A 17921-nucleotide genomic window follows, 5' to 3' on the forward strand; every position below is an offset into this window, starting at 1 on the left:
TTTTTGTTTAAGTTATGGTTACAAGGTGCACCTAAAAAGTTATAACACATTTTAAAAATCCCATCTTGAATCAAAGTTGTTAAAAACAAATGAGCCCAAAAACATTTGGCAAACTTTTAGGCCGCGACAATCCCAAAAATGCCAGTAAAATACTCGAGGGGCCGATTTAAATAATCACAAAAACTTTCTCCCCTACATTTTCTCTCCAGGTCTACGTAAATAGGAGAACATCCAGGAGGGAAGTGACACACGCTGATGGATCTCATGGAGGAAAAAATGGCTGTTTTAACCAACTGTTAGTTCCATGGCACTGGGACATGCCAGACATTCTTCCCTCTCCCACTTCATACTCTTTTCAGTTCTTCAAACATGCCACTCACTGGGGGGGCTGCATGGAAAATACACCTCAGCTTAATTGTCTTCCTCTTCATCATCCTCATGAATGTTTTCAAGTAGTTTTTATTATTTATATTTGTTGCCTTTCCTACCAACACAACTATATAGAGCAGTTTATAAATACCTTTTATTTTATAATTGCCAGCAAGTCAACATTCTGAGTTCGTGTCGTAGCGCCATCGTCATTCTGCATGTCATCGCTGGTTTGGCTCAGATTTTGGCCTCGGGGCTGAGTTACAATGAACCTTGTGGAATGAACCAACCATTGTGCGCGCTGGCTGTTTACTCTAGGCAGGGGTCTTTGTGCGTACATGCACGCAGGCAGGGGCAGGAAAAAGGAACCCAATCTACAAGGACATCCATCAGAAAGAGACAATGTAAATAACGCAATGAGGGCATGGAGGAAAAAAAGTTATGGCATGCGAGTTTTCAAAGTTTTTTTTTTTTTCCTGGAGTCTTGCGTCTGTGATGATTTTTCACAAACAGCCAAGTCGTCGTCACTGAAATGTCAGGTGTTTGTGTTGGACGCGGTGCGTAGGATTGTCATGCATCCGTGGCATATTGTTAACAGTCAAGAAACAAGAAATGTTGCATAACATGATGTAAGATTAACCATCTCCAAGTGCTGTCTCCCGACGCCTTTTTATTGTCAATGGCTATAGTCGCTGGTGTTGGATTTGTAGCCTGGTGTGCAATAAGAGGGAGAAAAGTGCTTTTGATTCTTCGGGCCCATGACTGACACACGGGCCCTAAAAAGTTGTCAATTATCAGTCCATTAGGCACACCTCCTTGTCAGTGTAATATTTCAACTGAGCAGTCAAATGTCATATTTATGTCTCTGACTTCATTCATGGACACTCAATGGTTGTCATGCCTCCCTGGAAAAATGCACTTTTTGTTGGTCATATAGGGGGGGGAAAGGTCATTTTTAGGGGGTGACAAATCCACTGTTGCCTTACCGCCCTCTAGTGTTTACTGAGTGCAAGTGCAAGAGCAGAAGTATTATCTTTTTTGTGTCGACTCAAAATCCGATGCAATAAGAGAAGAGATGTCTTTTTATTCAGCACTTTGACGTTTTTTATGTTACATTTATTTGTCATAATTTTTTTTTTTTTTTTTTTTTTACTGAATCTAAAGTGCTTAATTTGGGATAAGGATCCAACAAGGTGTGAAAAAAGACCCATTTTAGTTTTTATTTTGCAGTGGTCTATTAAGTATATGGCTGGTCATCAGATTCCAGTAACATTGTTACTGGCAGATGTTCTGAAAAATGCCATTTCACATTGGATCTTTTCAAATACAGTTGTCCCTCGTTTATCGCGGTTTATTGATCGCGGACCTTACAAACAAATAAGAATCATTCATTATAAATTGAATATTTGTATAGCAAGAGCATAACAAAACTTGGATATGATCGTCTAAATATGTTTTTCAACATTTTGAGAGGTTTCTTGACATGAAAAAAACACTGTAATCATTTTTATACTTATCAAGTATACTGAATTGATTAACGTGGACCCCGACTTAAAAACGTATTCGGGTGTTACCATTTAGTGGTCAATTGTACGGAATATGTACTGAACTGTACAATCTACCAATAAAAGTTTCAATCAATCAATGAAAACGATAGTTTTGCCAAACCAATCAGTGGCTACGATACTAAACAGCGCACTGTTTCGGATTGGTTTACTCTACTGCTGGGGTCCCCAACCAACAGTCCGGGGACTGATACCGGTCCGTGACACATTTGCTACCGGGCCGCAGAGAAACATTAAATCATTCATAAACGACTCCATTTTCTCCGACTTAACTTTCGCCTGTTCCACTACTAGACACACCAATAGTTATTTACAGATGTACAATGAAACCAAGTGTTGCCAGTTATTATATTTGTTAGAATTTTGTGATACAATTCACATTAATGAACGTATAAAATATAAATGTGACAGATTCTCGCCAAAGGCTGATTTCCATCTGCAGCTCATTGCAAGGAATCAAGCCCAAGGCTTCCACTAATTCAGCCTTATAGTGAGTTGTAGTTTTCATGCACTTACTTTTGCTGTATTTATCTGCCACATGTGGAAAGCCGGTCCGTGAAATATAATGCCTACATTAAACTGGTCCGTGGTGCAAAAAAGGTTGGGGACCACTGCTCTAGTGGCCAAAACTAGTATGGTATGGATATTTTTGTTTTGTTTGTTTTTTGCCATTGTGCATGCTTGAAAATGCCTGATTTAGGCCATTTTAGAGTAGTAGAATATGTTTACTAAAATGTTTGAAGCGTGATGTGGCGAGGGACGACTGTACAGTGAACTCCATTGGAAGGGACAGGTCACACCTATTGTGCACACTTGGCAAACTGGTGTGTGTGTTGTGTCATACTCAGTATTAAATACAGGGTAACACTTTAGTTTGGGGAACATAGTCACCATTAATTAGTTGCTTGTTAAAGTAACAAAGACTTAAAGGCCTACTTGGGGAACATAGTCACCATTAATTAGTTGCTTGTTAAAGTAACAAAGACTTAAAGGCCTACTGAAACCCACTACTACCCACCACACAGTCTGATAGTTTATATATCAATGATGAATTATTAACATTGCAACACATGCCAATACGGCCTTTTTAGTTTAATAAATTGCAATTTTAAAATTCCCGCGAAGTATCGTGTTGAAAACGTCGTGGAATGCTGACGTGTATGCGTGACGTCACGGACTGTTAGGAAATATGAGCGCTGCGCACACACACAGCTAAAAGTTGTCTGCTTTAACTGCATAATTACACAGTATATGTGTTGTTGAATGTTTTGCAATTTGTTCAGTTAATAATGGAGAAGTCAAAGTAGAAAGATGGAGTTGGGAAGCTTTAGCCTTTAGCCACACAAACACACTTTGTTTAAAATTCCCGGAGGTGAAACTTTACTATGGATCAGAGCGGTCAAGTGAACATGGATCCCGACCACATGTCAACTAGCAGTTTTCGGTGAGAAAATTGTGGTAAAAAGTCGCCACTTACCGGAGATCAGCTGAGCTTGTGCCGTTTGTACAGCTGCTGTCGACTTCCATCAGACACTGGCCTCAAGACACCCTTGGATAAGACCCTTCCGACTATCAGGTACTATTAAACTCACTAAAACACTAGCAACACAATAGAAAGATAAGGTATTTCACAAAATTATCCTAGTAAATGTGTCTAAAAACATCTGAATCCATCCCAATGCAATCGCGTTTTTTTTTTGCTAGTTCGTCGCTATCAATATCCTCAAACATGAATCTTTCATCCTCGCTCAAATTAATGAGGAAATTGTCGTTTTCTCGGTCCGAATAGCTCTTTTTGTTGGAGGCTCCCATTAAAAACAATGTGAGGAGCCATCAACGGGTGACATCATCGTCTGTGACTTCCGGTAAAGGCAGGGCATTTCTGTTAGCGACCAAAAGTTGCAAACTTTATCGTGGATGTTCTCTACTAAATCCTTTCAGCAAAAATAGGGCAATATCGCAAAATGATCAAGTATGACACATAGAATGGACCTGCTATCCCCGTTTAAATAAGAACATCTCATTTCAGTATTAGTTATTTGGACACTAGGGGAACATACAAGGGTTAGGCTTACGGTTAGGGTTACTAATAAGTAAAAATTCTGAGGTTGTTGAGGGAAGACTTAGTTAATGGCTTACTGTTTGTATAATAAAGCCATGTGGAATAAGGCATTAATAAGTACTTAATAATGACTAATTAAGAGCCAATATGTTACTAATTTGCATGTTAATAAGCAACTAATTAATAGTGAATATGTGTTCTGTATACTAAAGTGTCACCAAATACAGTAAATGGTTTTCCATCTTGTTCTAATGGAGCGTACCAAATTGTGACTGGAATTGCAGTAGTTTAAAACTGTCCTGTGTGCCAGTGGCCACTGAAAACCATGGCACATCTATGTAGATATTTCTCTCGCTTTGTATAAAAAGTGTTTTCTATTTTCACCTCCATTTTGTGCCCAGTGTTCCTTATACCTAATGTGATCTGACTGTATTCCTTCTCCAGAGCTGTGCTTAATAAACCATAGTTCTCTTTCAGTGTTCTTGTGTCTTTTAGTAGAAATCGGTGTTAAAAAAAAAAAGTGCATTAACAATCACTGTGCAAACCGTTGAAACGTTTAGTGTTGATAATATTCAATACGCAACCTGCAAAGGAAAATCTCAAGGGGAAAAGTCAAAGTCTCGTGCGGCACTCTCAGGACATGAAGGCACGGACGCTGCCTCTGATGACGGCCCTGCAGATGGGACAGTGGCGCAGGCTGGCAGCACAGTCGCCACACACCACCAGGTGACCACAGGGGATGAAGACGATGGACACCAGCTTGTCCATGCACACTTTGCACGTCCTCTCCTCCTGCAGCTGCCTCAGGAGCTCCTCTGGGCTGGGCTCCCTCCCAGTCGGAGCTGTATGCGAGACGTTAGCACAGTTTTCACAGTAAGTTTGTTTAGATTTCAGGTGTCAACACTGACAGGTTGAACATCAGCAGCTTCAACCTCTGACCTTTGTCTCTCAGGGGAGTTACGGTCCTCACGATTCCAGCACCAGGGCCTTGTCCGTCATCGTGCTCTGATAAACATCACACAAATGGAAATATTTTATGACATCAAACATACTTAATGTAGCTTTTAGTAGAATTAGGGGCAAGTTCATGTGTTTACACAAAAACCATTACATCAAGTATCCTTTAAAAATATAGTTTTCTTTGAAATTGGCTACAAGTCGTGACCTCCTTTCACCGTCACTGTTTGACTTTGGGCATACTTGCCAACCCTCCCGGATTTTCCGTGAGACTCTCGAAATTCAGCACCTCCCGGACAAATTTTCTCCCGAAATTCAGGTGTAGCTGGCCTCCAGCTCCATGCGGACCCGAGTGACGCGTCGACTGCCTGTTTTCACGTCCGCTTTCCCACAATATAAACAGAGTGCCTGCCCAATGACGTTATAACTGTAGAATGATCCAGGGCGAGTTCTTGGTTTCTTATGTGGGTTTATTGTTAGGCAGTCTCATTAACGTCCTCCCGGCGCGGCAACAACACACAACAACAGCAGTCACGTTTTTGTCTACCCTAAAGCAGTTTGTCTGCCGTAAACAGCAATGTTGTGACACTCTTTAAACAGGACAATACTGCCATCTACTGTGCATGCATATGTGACAATAACATCTAAGGCTTTTAGAGCAGTGGTTCTAAACCATTTTTCAAAGATGTACCCCCTGTGAACATTTTTTTAAATTCAAAAACCCCTAATCAGAACAAAGCATTTCTGGTTGAAAAAAAAAGATAAAGAAGTAAAATACAGCACTATGTCATCAGTTTCTGATTTATTAAGTTGTATAACAGTGCAAAATATTCCTCATTTCTTGAACTATTTGGAAAGAAGATATAAAAATAACTAAAAACTTGTTGAAAAATAAACAAGTGATTCAATCATGAATACAGATTTCTACACATACTGCGAAAAGGTGGCGACTTGTCCAGGGTATACGACGCCTTCCGTCCAATTGTAGCCGAGATAGGCACCAGCGCCCCCCGCGATCCCAAAGGGTATACGCGGTAGGAAAAATGGATGGATGGATAGCTGTAAATACACTCCTCCCCTCTTAACCACGCCCCCTCCCCCGACCACGCCCCCACCCCCCGAAATCGGAGGTCTCAAGGTTGACAAGTATGACTTTGGGAGTGGAGTGAAATAAACATGATATTTTTACAAAGAGAAATTTAATTAAATTTCAGCAAATATAAATTGGTATTAACACAAATCATATGTATGACTAATATACTTTTATTTGATTGAAACATTCTCAGCTGTCCTTGGGTACCACTAGATAGAGTCCAAGGACCATCAAATCTCATACCATTTTGACTTGAGATCTCAATATTGGCCGACATTGTCTTAATTTAGATAATTCGTCTTTTGCCAGATTGCGGGTTTTTTAAAGCATATTCAACAACTTTTTTTTGCTTAAATTAAGCTAGTGGTTAGAGTGTCCGCCCTGAGATCGGTAGGTTGGGAGTTCAAACCCCGGCCGAGTCATACCAAAAACTATTTAAAAAAATTGCCTCCCTGCTTGGCACTCAGCATCAAGGGTTGGAATTAGAGGTTAAATCACCATAAATGATTCCCGGGCGCGGCACCACTGCTCCCCACTTCTCTCCTCACTTCCCAGGGAGTGATCAAGGGGATGGGTCAAATGCAGGGGACAAATTAGTGTGTGTGTGTGTGTGACAATCATTGGTACTTTACCTTTAACTTATCAGGCATAAAAAATGGCTAAATAAACTAAAACTATCACTACTACAGTAGTAACCCAGCAGCCACAAGACATGGATACGTTGATGTTTGATTTTTTTTAAACTGACTTCTAAACAAGAAAATAAATTTCAATGCTCAAGCAAGCAAACGTCACAACCTGACATTGAATAAATCTCATCAAAAAACATGTTTCAAATGTGTATTTGTAACGTAGAATATTGTTTGGGAAATGATCACAATTCAATGGTCGAATCAATGTCAGAACCCAACATTGATTAAACATTATCAAAAATCATGTTCCAATGTAATGTTTGAGTTGCTCAACGTTGTTTTAATTTTTGGTACCTGCTGGGAATGTCCATTAGATGCGACCGAACCAATCAAATCACTTTTCAGTATTATGGCTTAGCCTTGGGCAGCATTAGCATACTGGATTGAAATAGTGTGACTGTGACTAAAGGGTCTGGAGGGTTCTCATAATGTTGAAAAATGTATTTACAAAGTAGTAAACTTTTGTTTTTTTGATTGATTGTTCTACTTTTTTTTTTTCTCTTGCTATGAAAAGATTTGATTTATAATTTATGATTCCAACTTGCAGCATGCACCAATGCCCCACAAGGTAGAGCAGATTCACTGTAGATCTGTGGTTCTCAAACCACTTCAGTACCACCTTAGAAAAAACATGGCCCTTTAAGTACCACCATAATGACCAACATTAAACTACAGTAGCATAGTAGGCCTAAGTGTTGATTAAAACAAGGCAAATGTTTTATTGTAAAATTATATTTAATATATTTGGCCATTGTAACATTTAGTTAAGTTAAAACGTTAAGTTAATGTAAAGTACCAATGACCATCACACAGACACTAGGTGTGGTGAAATGTGTTCTCTGCATTTGACCCATCCCCTGGGAGGTGAGGGGAGCAGTGAGCAGCAGCGTTGACCACGCCCGGGAATCATTTTTGGCGATTTAACCCCCATTTCCAACCCTTGATGCTGAGTGCCAAGCAGGGAGGTATTGGGTGCCATTTTTATAGTCTTTGGTATGACTTGGCCGGGGTTTGAACATAAGGGCGGACACTAACCACTAGGCCACTGAGTCCCATTTCACATAGTTTGAACAGTAACACTGTGTTTGAACATAGGACAATAAAACTACGTAGTTTATCAAGTAATTCTTAGGCGTACCACTAGATGAAGCTGTGTACCACCAGTGGTACACAGTGTGAGAATCACTGCTGTAGAAAAAACTGTGTTTAATCTACTTTAATTCTTTGAATTCTAGTTATATCATTCATGCGTATGAGGAAATTGGATTATTTTCCATCTCACTTAAATCTGAATTACACCTGCACTGATCAACAGCCCTACTAACAAATTTAATGTGCTGCTGTTTTCACAAACCATATCAGATGCTAAACATTGTGGCTGTCTACAATGTTTAGCATCGCCTGTGTTTGCTTACACTGGCACTCTTATTTCACACAATGGTCCCAAATCCTCATGTTAGTAGAATGCTGATGTCACCTCTACTTTGTGGTCTTCTCTGCCTGTCCTCCTCCTCCGTCTGCAGCACATCGCTGACCAGGTCAGACACGTGAGAGTAGTGTTGGCCTGTCAAAAGGTACTTGGTCTGGACTAGACTCTCTACCAGGCTGGCTTCAAAACCCATCTGGAGCACCGTCTGCACCACGGGGGACAGTATAGCTGACGACGCTGACAAACTGCTAACCACATCTGGGAGACGAAAGAATACACACATTTTTAAAATCAAACATTCTCAGTTTAAATGGTATACATGTATTAATTCCACACAGACATACACTGAGTGCTTCCAATGTTAAGTGTGTGTACAAATATTTTTTCTTTAAACTTAATCCTGAGATTGTATTTCATATCTCTTGTTGAAAATAACAGTTTTACATTCTTTGGTAACCTGTTGTTTGTTTTATACATGATAATTGCAGTCTAAAGGATACAAGATATATACATTTTAGTATTTTAGATTAGATTGTTTTAAAGGAGTTTGTAAGTTCCCTATATCTAATATGAGTTATCTTATTTAATTTTTTCTGCAGCGCTTCTATTGTAAATTAAGTGTACTTTTATAATGGTTTCCCCATTTCTGTACACAATATTTCAGGTATGGTAACGCAAAAGAACATTACAGAGTACAGAGTGATTTTTGTTTCAAGATTTATTTTTGCCTTATTCAATACTGAAATATGTCTGTGTGGTTTCCAGCTCATTTGATTTTATTAAATGGTAAATGGGTTGTACTTGAATAGCGCTTTTCTACCTTCAAGGTACTCAAAGCGCTTTGACACTACTTCCACATTTACCCATTCACACACACATTCACCCACTGATGGAGGGAGCTGCCATGCAAGGCGCTAACCAGCACCCATCAGGAGCAAGGGTGAAGTGTCTTGCTCAGGACACAACGGACATTATAGCTCCTAAAATTAAAAACTCCTGTACTATGTCAATGTCAACACCATCGATTCCCATTTTTGTTTGAGTATTTATTTTACTTTTTCCGAATAACAATATTTTGGTTTTGCTTAAATTCGAAGATAATTAATTTGTATCAAACTATCGTTTTAGTTTATTTATTTCTAGGGTAACAGTTGTCATGACTTCCTTTATATTTTCCTCTGAGCAGAATACAGTTGTGTCATCTGCAAATAATATCAACATTAGATCATTTGTGATTTTACTATGTCATTTATATATAGATTGAACAGTTTTGGTCCCAGAACTGACCCCTGGGGTACACCATAAGACATAGCTAAGCAGTCTGATTAGGCATTGCTTCCTATTGGTTAAGTAGCTTTCCATCAAGTTCAGAATCACATCCCGAATGCCGTATTGTTCTAAATTGTCAATAAGGATATTGTGATTGATTGTATCAAATGCTTCTGATAGATCCATAAATACTGCAGCAGCACACTGTTTAGAATCTATTGCTGTGGTCATTGTTCAGTTGTTTAAATTAGTACCATCAATGTGGAAACATTGTTTTCTGTATGCATTTTGACTAACTGACTGTATTTTATGTTTGTTTACAAAACTGTTTAACCAGTGTTTTCAAAAAATGTTTTAATTTTTTTTACCAATTTTACAGAATTGGTAAAAGTCTTTATGTAGTGCATCTTTAAAATATTCTCAGCACTTCTCTTTATCCACATTTTGTTGTTAAAGCATGCAGTACATTAAATGTTATCCTCTAAACTTGACACTCTACCCCAAAAGTTTTTTCTTTTTTAGAATATTTTGCAAATGTATTAAAACAAAAACATTAACAAACCACATGCACATAAGTATTCACAGCCTTTTCCCATGAAGCTCAAAAGTGAGCTCAGGTGCACCCTGTTTCGACTGATCATCCTTGATATGTTCCTATAGTTTAATTTGAGTCCAACTGTAGTAAATTCAGTTAGTTGGACATGATTTGGACAGGCACACACCGTTCTATATATAAGGTCCCACACTCGACAGTGCATGGCAGAGCACAAACCAAGAATGAAGTCAGTGGAATTGTCCGTAGACCTCCAAGACAGAGTCAGGGGAAGAGTACAGAAACATATCTGCCGCCTTGAAGGCCCTAATGGGCACAGTGGCCTCCATTATTTGTAAATGGAAGACGTTTGAAACAACAAAGACTCTACCTAGAGCTTGCCGGAGGTCTAAAATGAGCAATCGGGGGAGAAGAGCCTTAGTCAGGGAGGACCCGATGATCACTCTGTCCAAGTTACAGCATTCCTCTGTGGAGAGAGGAGAACCTTCCAGAAGGATAACTATCTCTGCAGCAATCCACCAATCAGGCCTGTTTTGTATAGTGGCCAGACGGAAGCCATTCCTTTGTAACAGTTTGCCAAAATGCACCCAAAAAACCTCTCAGACTATAAGAAACAAAATTTGCTGGTCTCAAGAGACAAAGATTGAACTTTTTGGCGTTAATGCCCTACAATGAAACATGGTGGTGGCAGCATCATGCTGTGGGAATGCTTTTCAGCGGTAGATACTGGGAAACTTGTCAGGATAGAGGGAAATATGAATGCAGCAGTGTACATGGACATTTTGGATGAAAAGAGATATCTGAAAATGGTTGTTCACCAACGCTCTCCATCCAACACGATGAAGCTTCAGAGGTGCGGAAAAGAAGAATAGATGAAGCTGCCCACAGATAGGTGTGCCATGCTTATGACATTGTATTCAAAAAGACTTGAATCTGTAATTGCCGCCAAAGGTTCATCAACAAAGTATTGACCAAAGGCTGTCAATACTATGTGCACAACAACATTTCAAAATATGTCTTTAAAAAAATTTAAAACATTTCAAACACGACTTGACAAGGGACAACTGTAAATACGGTGAACTCCATTGGATGGGACTGGTCAAACTGGTTGTGCACACCTGGAAAACTTGTGTGTGTATTGTGTCATAGACAGTGTTAAATACAGCAAATTGTTTTGCATCTGTAGTGTCCCAAATTGTGACTGGAATTACAGAAGTTAAACAGTTGTTAAACAGCATGCTCTGATTGGTCGGCCAATTATTGTAAAATTGATATTTTTAGTCCATTTAACCTTTTTTAAGCTTGAAAATGCTTCATTTAGGACCAAAGTTGTTTTACTCTTTTGCTCTATACTCTTAGCAGGGTCCTTGAGGGTGCATGGGAGTTTGCCCAACCAGTCTACTTGTGCTTTGTGGACTTGGAGAAGGCATTCGACCATGTCCCTCGGGAAGTCTTGTGGGGAGTGCTCAGAGAGTATGAGGTATGGGACTGTCTGATTGTGGCGGTCCGCTCCTTGTATGATCAGTGTCAGAGCTTGGTCCACATTGCCGGCAGTAAGTCGGACACGTTTCCAGTGAGGGTAGGCGCAGTCAAGGCGTTGAGGGGATCCGGTTTGGTGGTTGCAGGATTAGATCTCTGATTTTTGCAGATGATGTGGTCCTGATGGCTTCATCTGGCCAGGATCTTCAGCTCTCACTGGATCGGTTCGCAGCTGAGTGTGAAGCGACTGGGATGAGAATCAGCACCTCCAAGTCCGAGTCCATGGTTCTCACCCGGAAAAGGGTGGAGGGCCATCTCCGGGTTGGGGAGGAGACCCTTTCCCAAGTAGAGGACTTCAAGTACCTCGCAGTCTTGTTCACAAGTGAGGGAAAAGTGGATCGTGAGGTCGACAGGCGGATCGGTGCGGCGTCTTCAGTAATGCGGTCACTGTATCGATCCGTTGTGGTGAAGAAAGAGCTGAGCCGGAAGGCAAAGCTCTCAATTTACCGGTCGATCTACGTTCCCATCCTCACCTATGGTCATGAACTTTGGGTTATGACCGAAAGGACAAGATCACTGGTACAAGCGGCCGAAATTTGTTTCCTCCGCAGGGTCGCAGGGCTCTCCCTCAGAGATAGGGTGGGAAGCTGTGCCATCTGGGAGGAGCTCAAAGTAAAGCCGCTGCGCCTCCACATCGAGAGGAGCCAGATGAGGTGGTTCAGGCATCTGGTCAGGATGCCACCCGAACGCCTCCCCAGGGAGGTGTTTCGGGCACATCCAACCGGTAGGAGGCCACGAGGAAGACCCAGGACACGTTGGGAAGACGATGTCTCTCTGCTGGCCTGGGAACGCCTCGGGATCCTCCGGGAAGAGCTGGACAAAGTGGCTGGGGAGAGGGAAGTCTGGGCTTCCCTGATTAGGCTGCTGCCCCCGCGACCTGACCTCGGATAAGCGGAAGACAATGGATGGATCGATGGATAATTTAGAATATGCTTCTTTTATCACAAAAATATCTACGATGTGATGTTGCCGCAACAATTGAAGTGTGATGTGGCGAGGCGCGACTATAACAGCCAATATACCTCATAACCGTCAATGTTCCCTGTGGTGTGCATGCTGTCTTAATGTCTTGTACTGTACTATACTGTTCCAAAGTACCAATGTACTCTTGTACATGCTGGGTTTAAATCTTTGTGGGGAATTGTAAGCAAGTTTGGCTACAAGTTAGGTTCTAAAAATGTTACATTTGTAGTTTTGCACTAAAAAACTATTATTGAACAATTTATTTCCCACAAATTAATGTAGTGCAAAACATGCATGAACTTTAATTCAAGTACGAGTCAAATGGTATAAAAGATTTACTAAATTCTGCTAAGGGCCCCTGCTTTGACAAGACGGGGTGTGTTCTAAGTACAATACTCCATGCCTTGTTTTTTGTTTTGTTTCTCAATGTGTAAAACTGAACATGTATGCAAAATAACTGTGAGACGAATACTATATATAAGGTTTAGAGCACCAAAGGGTCAAAGAATATTTGCTTCAACTGTCAGTATATTTCCAACTGTTCAATTCATGCGGTATGCCTGTATTTAATGACAAATTAATACACAATGGCATGAAACAATGACCCTAATGTTTGGGTGAACATGTGCTTTTTAAATAAATAAAATACAGTACAGTATCTCTAGTATTTATAAAATTTTAGAAAGTAAATAGCAGGGACCTATACAGTCGTGGTCAAAAGTTTAAATACACTTGTACAGAACATAATTTAATGGCTGTCTTGAGTTTCCAATAATTTCTACAACTCTTATTTTTTTTGTGATAGAGTGATTTGAGCTCATACTTGTTGGTCACGAAAGACATTCATGAAGTTTGGTTCTTTTATGAATTTATTATGGGTCTACTGAAAATGTGACCAAATCTGCTGGGTCAAAAGTATACATACAGCAATGTAATATTTGGTTACGTGTCCATTGACAAGTTTCACTGCAATACGGCGCTTTTGGTAGCCATCCACAAGCTTCTGGCAATTTTTGACCACTCTTGACAAAATTGGTGCAGTTCAGCTAACTTGTTGGTTTTCTGACATGGACTTGTTTCTTCGGCATTGTCCACACGTTTAAGTCAGGTCTAAAACCTTAATTCTAGCCTGATTTAGCTATTCCTTTACTACTTTTGACATGTGGTTGGGGTCACTGTCCTGTTGGACCACCCAACTGCGCCTAAGACCCGACCTCCGGGCTGATGATTTTAAGTTGTCCTGAATAATTTGGAGGTATTCTTTTTATTTGTCCCATTTACTCTCTGTAAAACACCAGTTTCATTGACAGCAAAACAGGCCCAGAGCCTAATACCATCACCACCATGCTTGACGGTAGACATGGTGTTCCTGGCATTGAAGGCCTCACATTTTCTCCTCCAAACATATTGATGGGGATTGTGGTCAAACAGATCAATTTTGGTTTAAGATGCTTGCCAGAGGCTTGTGGATGGCTACCAAAAGCGCCTTATTGTAGTGAAACTTGCCAAGGGACATGTAACCAAATATAAACATTGCTGTATCTAGACTTTTGACCCAGCAGGTTTGGTCACATTTTCGGTAGACCCATAATAAACTCATAAAAGAACCAAACTTCATGAATGTTTTTTGTGACCAACAAGTATGTGCTCCAATAACTCCATCACAAAAAAATAAGAGTTATAAATTATTTGAAACTCAAGACAGCCATGACATTATGTTCTTTACAAATGTATGTAAACTTTGACCACGACTGTATGCCCTGAAACACATTGTTTGTATATAACAGGTATTCTAATGACTGCAAACACAATATCTTGTAGTTAATAAAGCAGTTTTACAACAAGAGTTGTTTCTCTAAAAGAATATGAAGCTCTAACCAAAAGAGGTGTCAGGCTGTTATGCAGTACAATGCATTTAACAAACTAGTTGCAGTGTGTATTTTCTTTCTGTTGACTACATCATGCTGTCCAGACCCAGTTTCCTCTTTTTAATTTGATAAACATGTCTTTTGTTGTTGTACCTGCACTTGTTTTTTTGTTATTTTCAGAAATGACTTACCATTTCTGGAGCCAATTTCTCTGCCTGTGGACATTTGTGAGCCATCCTATAGGATGACATCAAATGTTTAGTTAATAACGGATTCCTAGTGGTAAATGGTTATTGATGATATTGATTTAAAAAAAATATTTGAATAAACGGTCCTCACCACAGGCACAGTCTCACCCAAATGGAAATGAGCATCCTGGATGTTTCTGATATATTCCTGCCCTCTTGACTGAATTAAAAACTCACAACTACAAGAAAACAACAACACAAATATATATTCTTTGTTCTTTAAATGTGCTGTGCAACACACACGTGTTTTTTTTTGTTACCGTGGGAACCACTTGGCGTGCTCCTGCCAAGGGTCGTCTCCCAGCTCCCAGTTCCTCAGTCCTCCATCGCAGTAGAAGCACTTGACGTTGTCGCCGTGACCTGATGGCGCAAACAATACAAGAGTTAAACCTACTTTTTGGTCAGATTAAACAGACTAAATGCAGTATTTGTCTATTGTTGTATGTTTTTGTCATTAGGATTAAACACTTTTTTAAGGAATTTTTTTGAACCTGTCTGTGACTATGGCGCTAAACTAGTATTGCTTTGTAACAGTCTGAGTGCTGCTTTTTTACTGTAAATAGATTTAGCATTAGCAATAGCACCCGTGGCCTAATCCAGGGTGTTCTCTTGGCAACACCATGACTCAGCAGGTCAATTATGAACTGTGACAATGAGAGGTCACTCGAGCACTGACCGGGTTACAGCTAAATATTCGACTCATAATCATGTTGCATGTGTGGAGAAAAAGCACCTGTGTAGAAAAATCCAGCCCTGGCAAGAAGATCCGGCTGGACTGAAGCCTCTGTGGGCCAGTTGTGGAAGGTTGTGAGCCGGGAATCCTCTGCTTCCATCTCGGGGTAGACTGCCTGTCCTGCCGTCCCCTGGTCATCCATAGTCATCCTCTGGAGTTGGCTCAAAAGTTGCCCGTCCACAGAGTCCGAGGAGCCAACTCGCAGCGGAATGTTCCCCACGGCTCGTCCCAGTATGAAGCTGCAGGTGGGGAAATGTCTCTTGTGCTCGGCCGTGGGACTGTCTCCATGTACCCAACATCTTAAAACCCCACCACAGCAGAAACACTGGACTTTGTCTCCTTGGCCTAAAAAGAAGAACCCCGCCTTGGCGAGGTCTCCAGATGTGACAGGAGCATCTGTTGGCCAGGTCTGGAACGTTTCAAGCCTCTCGCCTTCTCCGCGCATCTGAGGTTCTTCCAGGATGTACAGCATAGTGCTTCTGTCATCTGTCATTCCGGAGGATGAAGGGATTCCTGCAGTGCCGGGCATCCCTTCTACGGTCCATAGTGGAGCACACACTAAAAGCCAGTGAAGTGCACTACTCCAAATACGATGTGCTGTGGGGGCCTGCGCGGAGGTCAATGGGAAACTACATTCTAGAAACAAAACACCCATGCTGGAATGTTTTCTGATTGGTTAATCTCTGAACAACTGACTCAACATGCCATGTTGCGTCTCCTCTTATTACACAAAGACAAACTATGTAAAACATTTCAGAGGAAATAGACTAACTTGAATCTTGTGCCAGATGAAGCCACAGAAATAAAACAAAATACTATCATGAGCTCTTGTGACAATTATCATTTTCTGGTATTTTGTTTCATCTGCTGTGGAGGGCTTTTTATTTATTCCCATTTCTTGTTTGCCTCCTTTTTGCCACCACTTCTGTGCTGGCTCCCTCTCCAGGATTGGAATTTAGGATGCTTTGTTCTGGTTGTCATGTTTGCTTTGTTCCTAAGTGTGCATAGCTTCCCGTGGGCTTCCTTGCTGCCCAATTTCTTAATTTTTGTTAATAAATGCATTTTACCTGCACTAATGCATCCCGAGGTCATGACCAACAATGCCATACCAAAACGTAACAAATACATAGTGCGATTAATGGTGTGTGAAAAGCTAAGTCAGGGGTCGGGAACCTTTTTGGCTGACAGAGCCATTCAAGCCAAATATTTAAAAAAGTATTTCCATGACAGCCATATAATGTTTTTTTTAAGACTGTATACAACTAAATGCCTGCATTTTTAAGTAAGACCAACCTTTTTAGAGTATAATAAGTCTCTTATTGTTTTTTATAACATTGTTATTTTGAAGGTAACCAACAACAAATAAAATACTTCTTACCATTAATGAGACTTCTTGAACAGGTACGGTAGAAACGGGATGAATGGATTAAAATGCATGAGAATGTTTTATATTCTGAACGTTATTTTTGACACTGTGATTACCAGCGGAATTATTCATTACTTATCGTGTTATGCAATGTCGGATAAGATTTATCTGAGAGCCAGGTGCAGTCATCAAAAGAGCCACATCTGGCTCTAGAGCCATGAGTCCCTACCCCTGAGCTATAAGTGCTCTTCCCCATTTGTTATCACTTTTATTATTATTACTGGTTATATTATGTTAATTTACAGTATTTAATACTTAAGAAGTACATTTCAATAATTGTGCGAATTAGCTTGTCTCTTTTACTCTTACTTGATCTTACTCATAGAATTTCTAGATTTTAATACAATCTTTAAACCCAATTTAAATTGTTTTTTATTTTTTTAGAGTGACTTTATGTATTCAATTTTGTTGTGGCTTGAAAAATGCAGATTTTTTGGCTGCAGTACATCTTTGATGAATTAATAACAAAAATAAATGAATCTGAATCTGAAAGCTATGGACCCTCTTTCCCCCAAAATGATGTGAAGTGAATTATATTTATATAGCGCTTTTTCCTCAAGTGACTCAAAGCGCTTTACATAGTGAAACCCAATATCTAAGTTACGATTAAACCAGTGTGGGTGGCACTGGGAGTAGGTGGGTAAAGTGTGCTGCCCAAGGACACAACAGAATTGACTAGGATGGCGGAAGCGGGGATTGAACCTTCAACCCTCAAATTACTGGCACGGCCGCTCTACAAACCGAGATATACTGCCTCACATAATGCAGATATAATGCAGCTTTACTTCCAATGTGTGTGATGCACTTTATGTATCACAATTTCATTGTCTTGTTCACAATATAAAAAAATACACCTTAATTTTATCCAAGAAGTCATCATAATCATTAAATAAATATTACTACATATTGTCTCTTATTGTCAACTGTATTTCAATGACTAGGTTCTTGTTTTCCATATATGTCATCTCTTTGTTTTTTATTTACAGCTACCTCAACTTAAAAGTGCCCAGACTCAACAGTGATTTAAGATTAAAGTTGTCTCTTGGCTCATTGTTATGCTGTAAATTGCCAGCAGACATTTTAGTTACAAGCATCCCCGACATTAACCAAAACATCCGGTCGTATTGCGACCGTTGGAAGCATGTACACAGCTGC

General features: G+C 40.2%; 2 protein-coding genes across 5 annotated transcripts in view; one reads left to right on the plus strand and one right to left on the minus strand.

Moving 5' to 3' along the window:
• The window catches only part of nkain4 (sodium/potassium transporting ATPase interacting 4), a 121295-nt gene extending 112196 nt beyond the window's left edge, over positions 1 to 9099 (plus strand). For 2 of the 3 annotated variants that reach the window (XM_061904156.1, XM_061904157.1), the window contains one exon: positions 210 to 4472. In XM_061904156.1, the coding sequence (XP_061760140.1) occupies positions 210 to 219 (10 nt within the window). In that variant the 3' untranslated portion in view covers positions 220 to 4472. Of the gene's footprint in view, positions 1 to 209; positions 4473 to 8261 lie in introns of those variants that run through there. The other variant, XM_061904155.1, reaches the window with a different exon arrangement.
• Positions 1496 to 17921, minus strand: part of birc7 (baculoviral IAP repeat containing 7) — a 46422-nt gene continuing 29996 nt past the window's right edge. Inside the window, exons 2-8 of one of the 2 annotated variants that reach the window (XM_061904153.1) lie at positions 15341 to 15976; positions 14868 to 14967; positions 14699 to 14786; positions 14551 to 14596; positions 8216 to 8425; positions 4936 to 5001; positions 1496 to 4838 (exon numbers count right to left, since the gene is read on the minus strand). In XM_061904153.1, the coding sequence (XP_061760137.1) occupies positions 4630 to 4838; positions 4936 to 5001; positions 8216 to 8425; positions 14551 to 14596; positions 14699 to 14786; positions 14868 to 14967; positions 15341 to 15869 (1248 nt within the window). In that variant the 5' untranslated portion in view covers positions 15870 to 15976 and the 3' untranslated portion in view covers positions 1496 to 4629. The remainder of the gene's footprint in view (positions 4839 to 4935; positions 5002 to 8215; positions 8426 to 14550; positions 14597 to 14698; positions 14787 to 14867; positions 14968 to 15340; positions 15977 to 17921) is intronic. The other variant, XM_061904154.1, reaches the window with a different exon arrangement.

Source organism: Nerophis ophidion, linkage group LG06 (genome assembly GCF_033978795.1).
Source record: "Nerophis ophidion isolate RoL-2023_Sa linkage group LG06, RoL_Noph_v1.0, whole genome shotgun sequence".
In the NCBI taxonomy this organism is placed as follows: domain Eukaryota; kingdom Metazoa; phylum Chordata; class Actinopteri; order Syngnathiformes; family Syngnathidae; genus Nerophis; species Nerophis ophidion.